The sequence below is a fragment of the Sorex araneus genome, chromosome 1, assembly GCF_027595985.1.
Source record: "Sorex araneus isolate mSorAra2 chromosome 1, mSorAra2.pri, whole genome shotgun sequence".
Taxonomy (NCBI): domain Eukaryota; kingdom Metazoa; phylum Chordata; class Mammalia; order Eulipotyphla; family Soricidae; genus Sorex; species Sorex araneus.
In genome coordinates this window covers 7324233-7343503 of record NC_073302.1, presented here as the reverse complement: position 1 = coordinate 7343503, position 19271 = coordinate 7324233, and the positions used below count along the sequence as shown (strand labels likewise).

The window sequence follows — 19271 nt, the reverse complement described above, 5'->3', positions numbered from 1 at the left end:
TGTTCGGTTGGGGGCCATACCTAGCAGTGCCCTGGGCTTACTCTTGGCTCAGCACTCAGGGGTCGCCCCTGAGAGTTCTCGGGGAAAACAGATGCAGTGCCAGGAGTGGAACCTGGGTCAGCTGCACGCAAGGCAAGCATCTTACTGACTGTACTGTCTCTCCGACCCCTTTCTGTTCTTGAACTAGCCTTCACTAGCTTCTCTTTTCTTGGGTTGGTTCTTAAATGCTAGGCTTCTCCAGGATATATATGTGCACATGCAAACACCACAGTGAATTTGTCCATATGTACAACATGTATGAGAGTTGCCTGGAAACTCATGGCAAATAAAGGACTGAACTCTGATTCCAATTCAGACCTTCTAAACATGAATTTAGTGCTCTCTCCATCCGACCAGATGGAAAAACAGCCTAGACTTTGATTTCACAGTCAGTGAAGTTCTTTTCTGGGAGCTCATTCTGCTCTAAGTCTTGAGACGCTACTGACTGTGATCAATGGCTAAGGAATAACTCAACTTCATCACATGTTCTCGCTTGCCCAGAGAGCTGTGTCTGCATTAGAGGCAGAGCTTTGCTTTAACCCAAGCATCTGTGCTCACTTGTGTATCAAACGAAAGTGTGTTTGGGACTGGCACAGCCCAATTAAGCATTTACTTGTTTCAAAACCACCATTTTATAGTTGTTATTATTATTATTATTTTACCTTGAAGGAGCCACACCCTGCGATGCTCAGGTCTTACTCCTTGTTCTGTCTGTGATCACTCCTGGCAAGGCTCAGGGTGCCAATGTGGGGTGCAGAGGAGAGTATCTGATTTGGCTGCCAGACCTGCTGCTCTATCTCTCCAGTCGCAGCCCCCTGGCTTTGGAGCCATATTGGCAGTACTTACTCCTGGCTCTGCACCACGGGATCACTCCTGTTGGGTTTGGGGACTGCACGTGGTGCTCGAGATTGAACCAGTGTTAGCCGCATGTAAGGTAACCTCCCTACCCCCTCTATCTTTCTGGCCCCTCTATCTAGTTTTTTTTTTTTGTTTTGTTTTTGTTTTGGTTTTTGGTTTTTGGATCACACCTGGCGATGCACAGGGGTTACTCCTGGCTCTGCACTCAGGAATTACTCCTGGCGGTGCTCAGGGGACCATATGGGATGCTGGGAATCGAACCCGGGTCGGCCGCGTGCAAGGCAAACACCCTACCCGCTGTGCTATTGCTCCAGCCCCCCTCTATCTAGTTTTTAATGTTGGGTTTCACAAGTCTTCAGGCTGAGAACTCTGAGGTCTTAACTGGATAGCGGTGGCCCGAGTCCCCGCCCTACTGGAGCCCCTGCAGCCCAACCCACGCCCCACATCCTCTGGCCTAGAAAGAGCACAGCTTCATGACTAATCTCAGAAGAGATGCCAAACTGATGGTACTCCCAGGCTGTGAGGTCTCTGGGCTGAGAACTCTGGGGCCTTCTTGTGATGTGGCTGGCTGCATCCCCGCCCTACTAAAGTCCCAGCAGCCCCACCCGCCCCACATCCTCTGGCCTGTAAATAGCCTAGCTTCACAGTTTCACAACTAATCTCAAGATGCACCAAGCCAAGGGCTCATGCCAGTTCCACAGCCCCTGGGGTGAGTGGTCACATATGCAGCCACACGGTATCTCCAAATTCTACAGTACTGACAGCCCAGTAGGAGCAGAGCAAATTGGATGGAAACATTGTAAAGAAACCCACTAAGCTCAGTAAGTAAAAACAATTTGCTCAACCAGCACCAACAACTCAGTAAATCCCCAGACAATGATTTAAATAACACTACTGTGAGATGTGGACTGGAGCGATAGCACAGCGGGTAGGGCGTTTGCCTTGCATACGGCCAACCCAGGTTCGATTCCTCCATCCCTCTTGGAGAGCCCAGCAAGCTCCCAAGAGTAGTCCGCCCGCATGGCAGAGCCTGGCAAGCTACCCGTGGCGTATTTGTAACAGGAAGAGACAGAAGGAACACATGGGAATAACTGTTGCACCTATGAAAGGAGCCCCAAACAACACATATTCTAGAAAAGTCTGGTGTGTTAGAGCGAGAACTAAAGTTAAAAGCAGATGGCAGGAGCTGGAGTGATAGCACAGTGGTAAGGCGTTTGCCTTGCATGCGGCCGACCCAGGTTCAATTCCCAGCATCCCATAGGGTCCACTGACCCAGGTTCAACTCCCAGCATCCCATAGGGTCCCTCGAGTACCGCTAGGAGTGATTCCTGAATGCAGAGCCAGCAGTAACTCCTGAGCATCGCAGGGTGTGACCAAAAAGCAAAAAACAAAACCAAAAAAAATAAAATAAAATAAAAAAGGAAGAGAAGGCAGACAGGGAAGAAAAAGGGCAGGAGAGAGGGGGCGGGGGCAGAGGAGGGAGAGGGAATGGGAGAGAGGAGTGGAGACACTGTATTTCTCGGTTATCCTTTCCTGCTCAGGAACAAGAACAATAAATAGAGGATCTCAATGGAAACACTGCTGAGCATTTTTTTTTTTTTAAATATCAGTATCTGGAGCAGATTTTTTTTTGCTTTTTGGGTCACACCCAGCAATGCACAGGGGTTACTCCTGGCTCTGTACTCAGGAATTATCCCTGGTGGTGCTCAGAGGATCATATGGGATGCTGGGAATCAAACCCGGGTCGGCCGCATGCAAGGCAAACACCCTACCCGATGTGCTATTGCTCCAGCCCCCTCTGAAGCAGATTTAATTCAGCAATTTCTTTCCTTTTCTTTTTTTTTCTATGTGGGGGAGGGGGTGAGTCCCAAGAACACTCAGGACACGTGGGGCCAACTCTTGGAATGTGACAGTCCAATACTCCGTCAGCTAGGCCAGTCTCTTCAGCACTGAGCCCAGGAGACTGCTCAGCCCCCGCAGTACCCAGGAGCCCTGCCAGTCATGGCTCTAGCCCACTGGACTGTCACCCCAGTCCAAAAGTGAGTTTTGTGGTAAGTTTTCTCTTAGGCCACCACTTCATTTCTGGTGCCCATACATACACATGGCCTCCAACACGCATTTGGCCTTTGCATATTTTCTCCTATGGAGACAAATTAGTGCCTCCAAAGCACCGGAAGTCTTGAGTCGGGCGGTGGGCACAGCTGCGTGCCTCCAAACCGTGTCTCCTGAGGCTGCCTTACATAATCCTACCAAGTATTCCATTCGGCTTCCACAGTCTTAGTCACCATGGTAACTAGAACCCTGCAAGCACCAGGCTTTTGATAATTCTCTGACAGCATTCAAAGCTATTTCTAACGTTATTCTCACTTCATTACTACTCTAACTATATGCAAGAGCTGTTATAAGTGGAACACCATTCACTAGATCCTGTTCTCATTCTCTGGACTGTATTTTCTTCCACAGTGAATGGAAAGAAGAGCTTATTTATTATGCACATAGTCGAACAAGGCATTTTCAGTCAAGAGATACATCCATTGAGATGGCTGGCTAGGAAAAGGGAAAAGGCTCTGACCGCTCAGGACAGCTTAATGGAGAGAGACCACCTCCCATCCAGAACACAAGGGCGCATCACACCCAAACGAGGCATTTCAGAGAAAATCGGAAGCCTTTGGTGCACTGACATGCAGTTTTCCAGCCGCCCAGGAAGAGTTAAAGAGGGAAGGAGCTGCCGCGGGACTGTGTGTTCTGTTCTGTTCTCTGCCACGGGGCCTGTGCCACATGGGCGCGCTGTGTGTGAAAGAGACACTGATTACGACAGGCGGGCTGTGCTGCTAGCACACACACTGCAATGAGAAGTGTGACGTGCTGTGAGTGGACGGAAAGGCAAAACACAGAGGACAGCTACCCACCAGACACGCTGACAGGGAAAGGAATGACGGAGAAAAAGGCCCAGTGGGAGGTGCAGGCGCTGTTCCCGTGGGAGCTCACGCCACTCCGCTTCTCCCAGGGACAACACTGGCCCATAATGCTTATCATTATCATTATCATATTGATAATGATCAATATGCCTCTTCCTTTCTTTCCTTTTTTATGGGCGTGGGGTGGGGAGGGGCGGGGGTGGGTGGGGCACACTTGGCCGTGTCCAGGGCTTATTCCTGGCTCTTGCTCAGGGATCACACCTGGTGGTGCTCAGGACCATATGGGGCCCCCGGGATTGAACTTAAGTTGACTGCATGCATGGAAGAAGCCCTACCTGCGGTCTATCTCTCTGGCCCCACTGCTGCTTTTATATAAGCATCAGGATTCTATTCAGACTAATGCAAATATGAGAGGTGAGGTAACAACAAAATATCTCCTTTTGATACTTCCCTAAAAATAGGGATGTACCGTGTACATGTAACCATGCTGAAAGAACAGCATTTCCAGGGCCAGGAACATGAGAGCCGTGTCCAGCTCTAACCCCCCACACCATAAGACCGGCCAACAGCAGATGTACTACTGAACAAAACATGTTCATTTAAGCAAACCAGCCCAGAAATGACACTCCTTCTCATGCACCAGACTCAGAAGAAAACCAGGAGACCCTGAGCCAGAAGCTAGAGTAGGGCTTTCCATGCAAACTTTGAAATGCCTTCTTATTTTGGGGGCCTGTGCTCAGTGGGTCAGTACGCAGCGTGGGAGCCTGAGACGAAGTGCTGACCACCAGGGGACACCCAGGCGCAGATCTCTTCCGTGGCACAACAGAGGAAAGAGAATTCAGAGTGGTTGGAGAAAGCCTTCATTTAGTAGAAGACTGTGAAGTACCTGGACGTGCAGGAGGCCTGCCCAGGTACTGGACAAATAAGCACCAAGAGGGGCCAGGCCGGAGGGCCATTTCATTTGAATACAGGGAGGCCTCAAAGCTATCAATACGCCCATTTAGAGAGTGCCGAGTTCTCAGGAATAAAGCAAACAAGTTTGAGGGTAAGAGTGGCGAGAGGCTCCGCTTCACACAGGCAGCCATGAAGAAGCCATTTTGTGGCTTGCGTGGTCTTTAGCACTGCTAACCCCCTTGGCAGGGAACACTGAGGAACGCGGCTCGGCCAGCGGGCACACGTCTCACCCAGGTGAGGCCCCGGGCGTGATACCTGGCACCCAGACGGAAACAAGCCATAGGGAGGAAAAGGGTGGACGTACACTCTGCCAGCACAGGTCTAACCCAGGAAGGCGTTGCTATCAAAACAGAAGAAGTGGGGGAGAGAGAGCGAGCACAGCAGGTAAGGCACGGCCAACCAGGGTTCGACCCCAGCACCCCATTCGGTCTCCCGAGCTGCGCTGGGAGTGATCCCTGAGCACCGCAGAGCCAGGAGTAAGCCCTGAGCTCCGTCAGTGTGGTCCAAAAAAAAAAGACAAATCAACAAAAAAAAACAAAACAAAGACGCCAAAAGGGGAAATAAAGTAGAAGGAAAGATGGCATACTTACCCAGAAATAAACTGTACACCAAAAATAATTCACTATCTTTCCAATCACTTACTCATACATAACATTTCCAAATAGGGTCAGGGACACGCTCGCAGACAGAACACTTGCCGCCTGTCTCGGGGCAGCCGGAGCCTCGACACAGACACTGCGAACAAACAAAAGACGGCAGCCCCCAAACACCGCTTGTTTTTTTTTGTGTTTTAACCGCGGGCATGAATTTACTGGTGTCTGGAACCAAATTAGTGAGACTTTACGTCTGAAGTGAGCCAGGATATCCTAAGATTTTCACATTTTTATTTCCTTCTGTTTGGGAGCCCCGACGTAGCAGTGCTCAGGGGCTATTCCCCATGAGTGCTCAGCAGCGGCTCCCGCAGTGCTTGGGGAACCACACGAGGCTTGCAAAGCACGCGATCCAGCCCGCTGAGCTACCTCGCCTGCCTGTAGCAGGTATTTTATCTAAGGAAAAGAAAAAAAAAAAGAAGAAAAGAAACCAACAGGAGCACGAGACTGGGATGGGAGCGAGGGCCACGGTGACTCGCGCAGAGCTCCGTGGCCCTGGCAACTGCCACCTACGTGCATGACAGCCGAATGCAATCGGGTGTGATGGCCGAGACTCGAACAAAACCATTTCACAAACCAGCTCTTCACAGCCGGAGCAAAACTGGACCTCACTGACCCTTCCTGTGATTTTTTTCCATCTGAGAATAAAGAAACAACCCTCAAAGGAAGCAAATCTGATTACTGCTGGTGTGTAACCGTCTAGCCAGAATTTTCAGACTTTCTACGTAACAGTCAATTGGGGCACAAGACAGACTTAAGGAAAAGTTCATGATCTCAAGAGTCCAGGTAGATGCACGCTGGAAGGAGATTATGGACCAAACATGATGGCGGCTTAGTACCTGTACTGCAAACCGTAACACCCCAAAGGAGAGAGGGAGTAAGAGGGAACATGCCTGCCACAGGGGCAGGGTGTGGGGAGGAGTGGGGGTGGCGGGAGGGATACTGGGAACATTGGTGGTGGAGAATGGGCACAGGTGAAGGGATGTGTACTTGAACACTGTATGACTGAAACGTAACCACAAAAGTTTGTAAGTCTGTAACTGTATCACACGGTGATTCATTAAAATAAAATTTAAAATAATTTAAAAAAAGAGTCCACTAACCTTAGCCCATTGAACAGCTGCTTAGATTTATCCAGAAGGTAACAGAAATCTGTCACGGTTTTCCTCTCTCCCTGGGGGATGTCATCTTCAGCACCTCCAGAGGACATGATTTCTTTAAGTGCAAATTCAGTCCTGTAAGAAAACATATGTACATGTGTGCAAGGGGTGAAAGCGAGCAGAACCTGGCCAACTGACATTTCTTTCCAAGAAAGATAAAGAAGTCTTCTAAATACAATTAAATCATCAAAATAAGCATAAGATGATGTAGGGAAATAGACCATTTCACCCCCCAGTGGGAATGAAAACTGGTATGATACTGGACATGACTTTTTATAATACTCTTCCATCCAAAGCTATTGCTTTAATACCCGCTATATATAAATTAAGTATTAAAAGTGTTAATCTGGGCCAAGATAGAATTAACAGGAATTGCTTTTTTCTCTTAATGAATATGATCAACTCCAATTTGATCCCAGTTATAATACCTGGCCCTCCAAGCCCTGTAAAGAGTGACTCCTGAGCACAGAGCCAGAAGCAAGCTCTGAGCATTGTCCAGTGTGGCCCAAATACCTGCCCTGCAAAATGTTAACCCTTTCACCTACTTATCTATTCAATGCAGTCTGCACATTCATTCTAAAAAAACGATTAGTGTATGAAAAACACTTTATCCAAAGGACATTAATTTCAATAACAATACTTAAATAGAAAACCACTTAAAAGAACAAGATATCTCAGAATAGTGAGAGAAAATAGAGAGATGAATTTTAAAGTTATTTTTTATTGGATCAAAACTATATATGCAATTAAACATAATAAAATTCTTTTTTGGGGGGATACTCAGCAACGGTCCTACTGGTGGCTCTACACTCAGGGATCATTCCTGGTGGTGCTTGGGGGACCTTACGGGTTGCCAGGGATCAAATTCAGGTGGGCTGCATGCAAAACAAGCACCCTACACACTGTACCATCTCTCCAGCCCTCAAACATGTTATCTTTACTTCCTTTTTCTTGGGGGAGCAGGTGGTGCTCAGGGGCTACCCCAGCGCTCATGTTTGGGGGGTCCAGGTGGTAGTCAGGACACACAAGGCAAGTGCCTTAACCCCTGCACGATCCTCTCCAGTCCTGATAAGTCATTTTAAAAACAACAAGCTGCTGGACAGTAACAGAAAAAAGTATCATATGTGTCCACACGTGGACAGAAATTCTAGTGACAATACAGGGAAACCTGCTCCCAGTTAGTGACAGAAGTAGACACGGGCAGACAGGAGAGCTGGGAGCCAGGGAGCAGTCCGTTATCTTAACAAACATTTTTTCTCCACCCCGTCTGGAACAAGCAATTATAGTCCTGGGGGAGGAAAATGGGCCAGTGAGTCTAGAACCTGCAGAAGCCGCGGGCCTTCACGGAGGGTGGGCTAGGTGGTCACTGCATGCTGAATGTGTGTGGGCGGTCCATTCCCACCCCTTCTCTCAAATTCCCATACAACAGGGGGGCTTTCAGGGAACACCCTGAAAATAGCAAAACCAGCGAAGGTGTTTTCCCTGCAGTGATGTCCCCGTGGACCCCTCCCCCCACCTCCACTCTCAAGACCCAGTGGGAGAGGCACAGCCCCATGCGACCCCCTGACCCCAGGACTGGAGACTTACAGCCCCAAGCTTAGGGCGCACAGCAGGGGGGAGAAACTCCAAATAATAATAGTGAGTTTTTTGTTGAAATGTTGAATGTAATCAAAGTAAAGTGAAAGTAAAGTGAAATTTATCAGTTACATAGGTGGGGTGGGGGGCTAGAGAGGTGGGGGGGTGGGGGGAGGTACACTGTGATTCTTGGTGGTAGAATATGTGCACTAGTGAAGGGACGGGTGTTCGAGCATTGTATAACTGAGACTTAAACCTGAAAGCTTTGTAACTTTCCACATGGTGATTCAATAAAAGAATAAATTAAAAAAAGTTTTAAATGAAATAATTCAGCAAGGGAGAATGTTAGAAAGAAAATGTCTCATAAAGCAAAAAACAAAGCAAAAAGAAAATTGGGTATGAAATAATGTAACCACTGAATCAAACTTAACAAATGAATAGACAGAAGTACAGAGGGGACACAGTCAAATAAACTGCAGGTTAAAACATCAGGTTTAAGGCATTACCGTGAAGATATCAGGGAGGTAAGTACAGAAGAGATAAATTAAGAAGTTCTAGATAGAGAAATAAGGGAAATCACCTGTGCATGTCTAATTCATATAAAACACATGGTGGGAGGAGAAATCTTTAAAGAAATAAAGTTCTCGAAACTTCCCAGAATGAGACATTACGTGAAACCTCAAACTAAAAGAGTTCAAAAAGCAGGCACATAGCGCGCATATGCTGCTTGGGCACATGTGTCGCCCGCATCCCCCCCCCCTTGAGATGTGTACTTTCATTCTTTCGTGTCCAGTGCTAGGATGTGTGTAGAGCTTCCTCCACCCTTGGAGAACCCCCGTTCTCTCTTGAGCCGTTCTCATACTGTTTTTTCCAGTTTACTTATCCCTTCCCTCCTCTCCATACAAAAATGGAGTCTTTGTGTCACAAGGGATACTGGACAATGCCTCCCCTGACCACATTTAATTTAAAACAAAACAGGGGGAGATGTAGGGAGCCATCTTACAGAGCTTGGCTCTTATCGTCTAGTCAAGCGGAGGCTGCTTGGGATTCCTGTCATCTTATCATTTCACCACTTGTCTCACTAACCAATGGGGTCCAAGTATGCATACCACCTCCTCCCACCAAGAGGTATTAGTATTGTAAGTGCAGTAGAATAAACTCTCTCTCTTTCTCTCCTCCTCAAAAAAAAAAAAAAAAAAGGCACATGGAGGTCAGTGAAATTAGCAATCCCAGAGGGTCCAGGGAAGAACACACACAAACACACACACATACATACACACACAGACACATATACATATAGACACGCAGATACTGACACAAAGACACATATACATATAGACACACAGATACTGACACACAGACACACACTCATATACACATAAACACACACTCAGGCACATACAAAGACACACTCATACACACATACACAGACACACACACAGTCACACATAGACACACTCACCTGTACTCATACACAGACACACACAGACACACATAGACACACTCACACGTACTCATACATACACAGACACACACAGTGAGGCCAGCCAACCACACACAAAGCTCAGCCTGCGGATGAGAGCCTGAGTGCACAACAGGTAGAGAGCATGGCAGGGTGAGGAGGGACCCCGTGGCAGGGTGAGGAGGGACCCCGTGGCAGGGTGAGGAGGGACCCCGTGGCAGGGTGAGGAAGGCCCCCTGTGGCAGGGTGAGGAGGAACCCCCTGGCAGGGTGAGGAGGGTACCCCATGGCAGGGTGAGGAGGGACCCCGTGGCAGGGTGAGGAGGGACCATGGCAGGGTGAGGAGGGACCCCCTGGCAGGATGAGGAGGGACTATGGCAGGGTGAGGAGGGACCCCTGTGGCAGGGTGAGGAGGAACCCCCTGGCAGGGTGAGGAGGGTACCCCATGGCAGGGTGAGGAGGGACCCCGTGGCAGGGTGAGGAGGGACCATGGCAGGGTGAGGAGGGACCCCCTGGCAGGATGAGGAGGGACTATGGCAGGGTGAGGAGGGACCCCTGTGGCAGGGTGAGGAGGAACCCCCTGGCAGGGTGAGGAGGGACCATGGCAGGGTGAGGAGGGACCCTTGTGGCAGGGTGAGGAGGAACCCCCTGGCAGGGTGAGGAGGGTACCCCCTGGCAGGGTGAGGAGGATACCCCGTGGCAGGGTGAGGAGGGACCCCGTGGCAGGGTGAGGAGGAACCCCCTGGCAGGGTGAGGAGGGTACCCCCTGGCAGGGTGAGGAGGATACCCCGTGGCAGGGTGAGGAGGGTACTCCCTGGCAGGGTGAGGAGGATACCCCGTGGCAGGGTGAGGAGGGTACCCCGTGGCAGGGTGAGGAGGATACCCCGTGGCAGGGTGAGGAGGATACCCCGTGGCAGGGTGAGGAGGGTACTCCCTGGCAGGGTGAGGAGGATACCCCGTGGCAGGGTGAGGAGGATACCCCGTGGCAGGGTGAGGAGGGACCCCGTGGCAGGGTGAGGAGGATACCCCGTGGCAGGGTGAGGAGGATACCCCGTGGCAGGGTGAGGAGGGTACTCCCTGGCAGGGTGAGGAGGATACCCCGTGGCAGGGTGAGGAGGATACCCCGTGGCAGGGTGAGGAGGGTACTCCCTGGCAGGGTGAGGAGGAACCCCCTGGCAGGGTGAGGAGGGTACCCCCTGGCAGGGTGAGGAGGGACCCCGTGGCAGGGTGAGGAGGGACCCCGTGGCAGGGTGAGGAGGGACCCCATGGCAGGGTGAGGAGGGTACCCCGTGGCAGGGTGAGGATGGTACCCCGTGGCAGGGTGAGGAGGGTACCCCGTGGCAAGGTGTAGAAGCAGCACTAGAGATCTGGGGTATATGTGAGGATTCATCAAACATGAGAGTAGATCCAAGTTCCCATTGTAAGAGAGTAGACAGGAACAGAAGAAGGTAACAAGGATTAGAATGAGCCCTGTAGATTAGAACTGGAGTTACACGTGAACTCTGAATATGTACAAAAGCGTGCACATACGTGCACATACACACACATGCTCAGGCGCACACACACACACACACACATGCACACATGCCCCTTCATCTGTGCCTACCGAGGGCTGGGAGTTCTGACTGCCCAGCTGAACCGTGGCATGAATGTGCCCAGCTCCCCAATCTTGCTTCTGATGCCCTTTTCTAAAATGGGATCCAAATTTCCATGAAGGATTGTGTAAGCGGCTGCAGGCAGCACAGGGACAGACGATCTAGAGCAAGTACTGTCAGAGGGCAGGAAAGCTCAAAAACAATGGCCAAGACAGCCGGGCCAGCCAGGCAGGACAGCAGGCAGGCCGCCAGATTCCATGCCCAGAACCATGGAAGGTCCCCCGAGCACCCCAGAGCCACCCATGAGCACAGAGCCAGGTGTCAGCTCTAAGGACAGCTAGGTGTGGCCCCCAAACAAAACCAGAAAGGATCTAGAGGCTGCAGAGACTATGAAGATCCAAGTGTCTCCCAAGGAGTGAGTGAAGCATTATTATTCAGCTGTACAAAGGGAAATCTTGCCATTTGTGACAATGTGGAGGGACTTTAGGGGCACTCTGCATGAGAAGTCACAAAAAGAACAAATAATTTTTTATAATGTCACTTATACGTGGAATCTGGAAAAAACAAACTGAACACACAGACACAAAAGCAGAGAGCAGGTAAGTGGATGTCGGATGTGTGCAGTGAGGGAGGAGTGGAGATAGGCGAAGGAGGGAAACGGTAGTAAGATAAAGTTCTAGTACTCTAACATACGGTATCTGTAAAAGTACAGTGTATATACATATATATTTGAAAGCTAAGAGCAAAACTCTTCAAAGTCCTGTTAAAAATGTATTTATTTTGAGACACTCTGATTTACACCTTGGTAAATCACAATAGTATATGGAAGGATTATAGGTTTCATACCTACACCGTTCTAACACCAGCGTGCCCAGTTGAGTGCCCGCCTCCCTCCACCAATGCCCCAAAGACCCTCTCATCTCCCTGCCCCACACCGCAGCGCAGTGCTGTGGACCAACTCCCCAGCTCTGTTGCCTTTGATCAGTAAACATTCTTCTTTGCTTTAATTTTTGTTTTTTGATTTTTGGGGCCATATGCAGCTGTGCTCAGGGTTTACTCCTGACTCTGCACCCAGAGATCACTTTTTTTTTTTTATTAGAGAATCACTGTGATGTACAGTTACAAACTTATGAACTTTTGTGTTTGCCTTTCGCTCCTACAGCAGGGATCACTTCTGATGGAGCCTGGGAGGTCACCTGGGATGCTGAGGCCTGAGTCCAGGCCGGCAGCTTGCAAGGCAAGTGCACTCTCCACAGCTCTTACCGGCTGAGCGCTCTCTCCAGTTCCACCATTTAAAATTCCTTTTTTGGTTTGTTTATAGGGTTTGAGTTTTTGGGCCACACCCAACTGTACTCAGAGCTTACTTCTGGCTCTGTGCTCAGGCATCACTTCTGGCGGGGCTTGGAGAACCATCTGGGGTGTCAGTGATGGAACTTGTGCCGGTCGCAAGCAAAGCAAGGCCTTACCGGCTATACTACTTCTCTGGCCACAAAAGTTCTCCCACATCCTTTGTTTTAGGGCCATATCCTGTGATGCTCAGAGGTTACTCCTAGCTCTGCACTCAGGAATGACTCTTGGCAGTGCTCAGGGAACCATATGGGATGCTGGGAACTGAACCCAGGTTGGCTGTGTGCAAGGCAATTGCCTTGCCCCCGCTGTACTAGCTCTCCAGCCCCCACAAAGTTCTTATTTCAAGAAAAAGAAAAGGATGTAACTATACGAGACAATGAGCATCAAACTTCCTGTGATAATCATTTTGCATTATATACATAAGTGATAGCAGAGCGGGTAGGGAGTTTGCCTTGCACACAGCTAACCTGGATTTGATTCTTCCATCCCTCTCGGAGTGCCCAGCAAGCTACTGAGAGTATCCCGCCCGCACGGCAGAGCCTGGCAAGCTACCCGTGGCATATTCGATATGCCAAAAACAGTAACAAGTCTCACAATGGAGACGTTACTGGTGCCCGTTTGTGCAACTCGATGAACAATGGGACCACAGTGCTACAGTGCTATAGTGCTACCTTAAACCAACAATGTTACATATCTATTAATCTCAATAAAATTGGAATAATAAAATCAAATATAAAAAATCCAAAAGGCCATAGGAATCAATCTGAAGAAACCGTCATTAGTCAGACTGGAGGTTATTTCAGTCTCAAAAAAATGATATAAGGAATTATAAAACCTATTGAGTAAAATAAGAAGCCTTGAAGCAGCATTGACACAAATAATTGATGGATAGAATGGAGCCTAATGGCAAACAGTTTCAGAGTACTTCCCCACAAAATACATATTCGTTACAAGAGAAGTAGCTTTGCATCAGTGAAATGTGGCAGAACACCCCCTTGATGAAAACTAAGACTGGAAAAGTTCTGCCCCACTGGTAACACCCGCGGAGAGGTGATCTCAGGGACCCTTGGGTCTGCAGGGGTAGTCCAGAGGGTAAGGCACGAGGCGATCCCCAACTCTATATATAGCACCCCAAGCCTTGTCCTGAGTGATCCCTGTATGCAGAGCCAGAAGCTCTGAACACCACCGGGTGTGGCCCCCAAAACAAACAAACTAAAACAAAACACATGGCCAACCTGGATTCGCGCTCCAGCACCCCATACGGGCCCCCAAGACCTGCCAGGAGTAACCCCTGAGCACAGAGCCAGAGGTAACCCTGAGCACGGCCAGTTGTGCCACCGCCCCCATAAAAATACCCCAGAATAAAGAAGATCCGTAACATAACTTGAATTTACTCATGAAAGAGACAAGACATGGAGAGAGTTTACAAAACAACCAATCTTCAAAAATGTCAAGGTTAAAAATGTTAAGGACTTTCCTCCAAAGACAGGGGAAGACCAAAGTGTAATACCAATTCTCAGCCACATTTTTCTGCAACCGGGATGGGAAACATTGGTAACGCTCGAGTGGAAGCTGAAAACCAAGTGTTAACAAGACAAGTGTTAAACCTTAAACAAAATACAAACCTAACACATTACAAATGCAGTAGTAATAGCAGGGGTGTGTGTGATGACTCCAGCGCATTTGCTAGAGATGGGATAACCCGAGTTTCACCAGGTTTATCAAGAAATATATTCAATTTATTCGATCCAATAATTGTATATTTATGAACATGTAACTATGATGATGGTGACTTACTCAAAACACAAAAAGTTGGTAAGTGCTGCAAGCCAGCTAGAACCACCACACAGAACGATGAGCAAATCTGAACACCTTCTACTCTTATATCTCACAATTCTACAGGTAAGTTTTTCTGCCTGTTTTGTTGACCTGGTAAATTTATATTCATAGATCCAGACATTATTCAAATGCCACCTTTTCAGTGAAAGCTTCTGTGAAAATCAACAGTTACCTTGACACTCAGACGTGACCAGGTCAGAAGAGGCTTCTGCAGAGACTCGGGGCCAGAGACAGCATGTGCTTTGCATGCAGGAGGCCCAGTTTGCTCCCGCACCTGCACCAGGACCTGCGTCGCATGGTCCCCTGAGCACAGCTGTGAGCGACAGCCGAGCACAGAGCCCTGAGCGGTCCCTGGGCATTGCCAGGCTGTCCCAAAAATAAATGAAGAAGATAACAGCTGTTTGTTTAGGAGCTGGAGAAACAGGACAGTGGGTAGGGCGTCTGCCTTGCACGCGACCAACCCGGGTTTGATCACCGACACCCCATGCGGCCTCCCAGCCCTGTCAGGAGTGAATCCTGAGCATGGAGCCAGGAGTAAGCCCTGAGCAGAGCCAGGTGTACCCCTTCCCCACACACAAATAAAACCAACCCAAAAAAGCCAGCTGTTTAAATAAAAGTCATTAGGGGCTGGAGCAGTAGCACAGCGGGTAGGGCATTTGCCTTGTACATGCCAACCCAGGTTCGATTCCCAGCATCCCATATGGTCCCCTGAGCGCCGCCAGGGGTGATTCCTGAGTGCAGTGCCAGGAGTGACCCTTGAGCATTGCTGGGTGTGACCCAAAAATTAAAAAAATAATAATAATAAATAAATAAATAAATAAATAAAAGTCATTAGCTCCAAGTGGATACAAAGCGCTTGCAACCTGGGTACTTCAAACTGAGATCTGCTGTAAGTCTAAAATACACCAGATTAAGAGGACTTAATGTGCAAAAAAAAGGACACATAAACCTCATTGATAATTCTTATGTTTTTACTATTAAAGTAATAGTGTTTTGTCTTCTTAGTTAAAGGCGCTTCTGGTTTGCTCTGGCTTGGGTTTCGGAGCTGCTGGGAGTTATTCCCCGGGCAGCAGGCACGCACTCGGGCAAGTGTGCTCGCCCACTGAGTCACACCCTGGTCCCTAGGTAAAATCTATTATTAAACTGATATCACATCCTTCTCCTTTTAAACTTTTCACAGAGTCTACTAGAATATTTTTACTTTTTATTTTTGGTTTGGGGGCCACACCCAGCAATACTGGGGTGGGGGGGGGTACCCGCAACGGTGCTCAGGCCCCTGTGCAGTGCTGGGGACAGAACTCGGGGTCCTCTGGCATGTGGTCAGCCAGTGCTATCTCCCTAGCCCTGAACGTTTCAGTTACACACGAGTTAATCATAATCCTACTGAACGGTGTTGTACTAGATTGTGATTAAGTTGAAATTAGAAACAAACGCTGTATTGAACTCTGTTTTTGTTATTTGTTTGGGGGGCTTCCCTAATAGTACCAGCAATGCGGGGGGAGGGGAGACAGGAGAGGAGGAGCAGAGGAACCTGAGGGCTGTACCTCGTGAATCTCAGGGGACCATGCAATGCCACAGACAGAATCAGGGAGAGCCAAATGGAAGGCGGTAAAGCGTGTGATCTCCTGCACACTGGAACCAATCACGTGCAAACACCACAGCCAGGTAAGAGAGCACGTGAGCCCCACGGTGGCACAAGACAAGCGGAAAGGAGGGGGGACGAGACCTTATGCACTAAGAGAAAAGAGCTTCCAGGGTCCGGAGTGATAGTACTGAGGAGAGGGCAGTCGGGGTCTGACCACCAGCCTCCCACATCGTCCCCCGAGCACACCAGAGTGATCCCTGAGTTCAGAGCCAGGAGTAAGCCCTGAGAGCCACTGCGTGTAACCCCCAAACAAGAAAGAGAATAAAAGAACAACAACAACAAAAAAAATAACGCTTCCACTATTCTAGTTCACGAACGACAGCTTGTGTGCCTGACTGGTCTGGTTTTCTATCTGATAAGCGTATCCCTCCTCCCGTCCCTGCCAGATGACAGACGGCTCACAGGACCTTCCACTCCTTGTTACACTAACCAGATGAATCTCCTGTTAGAATCTCCTGTTAACATTTATTCCTGGTCGCCAACAGAGCTTTGAACCCAAGGTACTAATAGGACTTGATAAACTGTATTACAGTCACAGTCTGGGACAAGGAGAGATAAAGCCTAAACTTTCAAAACACAGTTTAGGAAAGAAGCTACTGGGGCAAAAAAATCATCAAAAAAATCATCTTAATGTACGCTTCAGATAAAAAATAGTAAACTGAAAAAAAATAGTAAACTGGTCCTTTAAAGGGAGGTCTCCTAAAAGATGACTGTTTTTTAATTATAGGAGTCATAATTTTATTATTTATCAATGGACTTCTATATTTACCTCATGAATAATGAGTAAAATTAATATACAAGTAAATATTTCTAATCAAATTTTCCACCTACGCTCTGTAAACTGGCACTTTAATGTGTTCCATTAATACATTTTGTCAAGTATATTAAAACTGTGACTAAAAGATTAATATACTGAGAAGACTCAAATGGCATGTGAAGAATATTATCCTACTGGGCCAGAGCCACAGTGAGTAGGACGCTTGCTTTGCATGCGTCTGTCCCTGGTTCAATCCCTGGCATCCCATATGGTCCCCGAACCCCAACAGGACTAATTCCTGAGTGCAGAGGCGGAATTTGAGCCCTGAGCACTGCTGAGTGTAGCCCCCACCAAAGAATATTATCCTGCTAAAAATATCTCCATTTATTTAAGCTTAGCATTATATATAACAAAATTTATCATAGTCTTAGAATAGCTGTCTAAGTAACTTGGACTACTTACCCACAGAGTATAACTATGTTTAAGTTTTTTCAAGGCCTCTCATTATCAATAAAGCAACCATCAGTCTGAAAGGCAATGAGGATTATAGGCTTGGGGGAGGGCTATGGTAGAGTGAGTGTCCAGCAATTGGAGGACCTGGGTTCAATTCCTGGCAGCGCGCACACACACACACACACACACACACACACACACACACACAATTAAAGTCTCAGACTGGGGATTCAGCATATCCTTCACATGTATGAGGCCCTGAGTCCAATCCTTAGCAAAACAAAAAAAATGTTTACAGGCTTAGGCAAAACACTCCATGAGGCTATAACACCAGGGAAATAAAAGCGAAATGGATCATTACTAAAATGGGAAGCTTCTGCACAGCAAGAGAGACTATTAATAAAGAGCTATCTCTCCTTAATGGGAGAAAATATTTGCAAATCATACATCTGACAAGAAGTAACAGCCAACATAAGTATAGATGACTCAAGAAATACAGCCAAAGGGTAGAGAATCCCACCAAAAAATGGACAAGAGATGAGGATACAGACCAAGTCAACATGCATATAAAAATAAATGTTTATCTCCATTACTTATTATCAGAGAAACAAGAACTCCAAACTATAGTGAGTTATCACTTCTCATTAAGAGAATAGGGGCCGGAGTGATAGCACAGCGGGTAGGGTGTTTGCCTTGCATGCGGCCGACCCAGGTTCAATCCCCGGCATCCCATATGGTCCCCCAAGCACTGCCAGGAGTAATTACTGAGTGCAAAAAGCAAAAAAAAAAAAAAAAAAAAAGAGAATAGCCTACACTACAAAGGCCAGAAACAGGAGTTTGTAGGGGAGGAAATTTTGGTGGGAACGTAAATTCAAACCTCTTTGGAAATCAGTATGTGCCACCTGGCAATTCCACCACTAGCCCTCAGACCTAGGATTATAAAAACAAGGTCTGTGGTTCAATCCCTAGCACCACCAGGTGAGGCCTAGATTCTGCCCCACACCTCCACCACCACCAGTCACCACCAGCCGTGTCCCTGGTGGCCTTAGGCGGCACTGCAGGGACTGAGCACATCTCATTCAGCCACGCATGGAAGGACTGCACTGGCTGGCCAGCATCGCCAGACCTCCCACAAGTTAACAAGGACAGAGACACACATGTGTTCACTGCAGCACTGTCTGCAATGGCGCAGGGAAGGGGACAGCCCACGCGCCCACACGGGATGAGCAGATGAGGATGTGATGGATATGCACAGTAGGACAGCACCCCACCTGGCCAGCAGCAACAAGGCAGATGTGCTTGGAGGGGACTGCCAAGGCAAACAAGTCGGACAGGGGCAAAGCAAATCCCTGAGGATCTCACCCACACACGGAGTGTAAAGCAAAAGTAAAGAGGACAGAGAAAAGCAACTCTAAACCGGCGCTGGATCTGGAGTAGAAGCACCCTCGGTGTGAGTGGAGGGCCCCGCAGGTGAGAGAGGAGGGGTCTGGCACTTTGGCGAGGGGACATGGTGTGACAAATTACTTCTGAAGATGTGTGAAAAAGCGCTCCCGAAATACTGCAATGAAGTGAACCAATGTTACCTCAATTAGGAAGGTGGGGTGGAGGGAGAATGACAGGGTCAACATGCAGGAAAGAGCAAGTGGGACAGCGGATCCCTCCAGGACATGTGTGGGCAGCAGCGGGAACATCCCAACATGAAACAAGTGGAGAACTTCCGAGTCTCCCAGGAAAGCTGGGGAGCAAGGAGAGTCCACAGGCCCCAGGAAGGTCCATGGTGCAGCCCTTCGTGGGCGGGGGTGGGGAGAGTGAAAACCAGGTCTCAGTCATTACGATTCGTCAATCCGAAACAAAGCAAAATCTTTCTTAAACTCCCACAAAAGCACAGAGCAAGTTTTAAGTATTTACTAGCAAATTCCAAAAACCCAAGAGAATGGGACTCTCCCCGCACCTGCCAAAGAGAAACACAGATGACAGGAAAGAGCCCACCGAGGGTCCGGACGATGGAAGGCCCAAC

At 48.5% G+C, this 19271-nt stretch overlaps 1 protein-coding gene across 2 annotated transcripts in view; it reads right to left on the bottom strand.

Moving 5' to 3' along the window:
- Positions 1-19271, bottom strand: part of SCAI (suppressor of cancer cell invasion) — a 148060-nt gene that overhangs the window by 65143 nt on the left and 63646 nt on the right. For both annotated transcript variants that reach the window (XM_055130261.1, XM_055130266.1), the window contains one exon: positions 6523-6654. In XM_055130261.1, coding sequence (XP_054986236.1) covers positions 6523-6654 — 132 coding nt within the window. The remainder of the gene's footprint in view (positions 1-6522; positions 6655-19271) is intronic.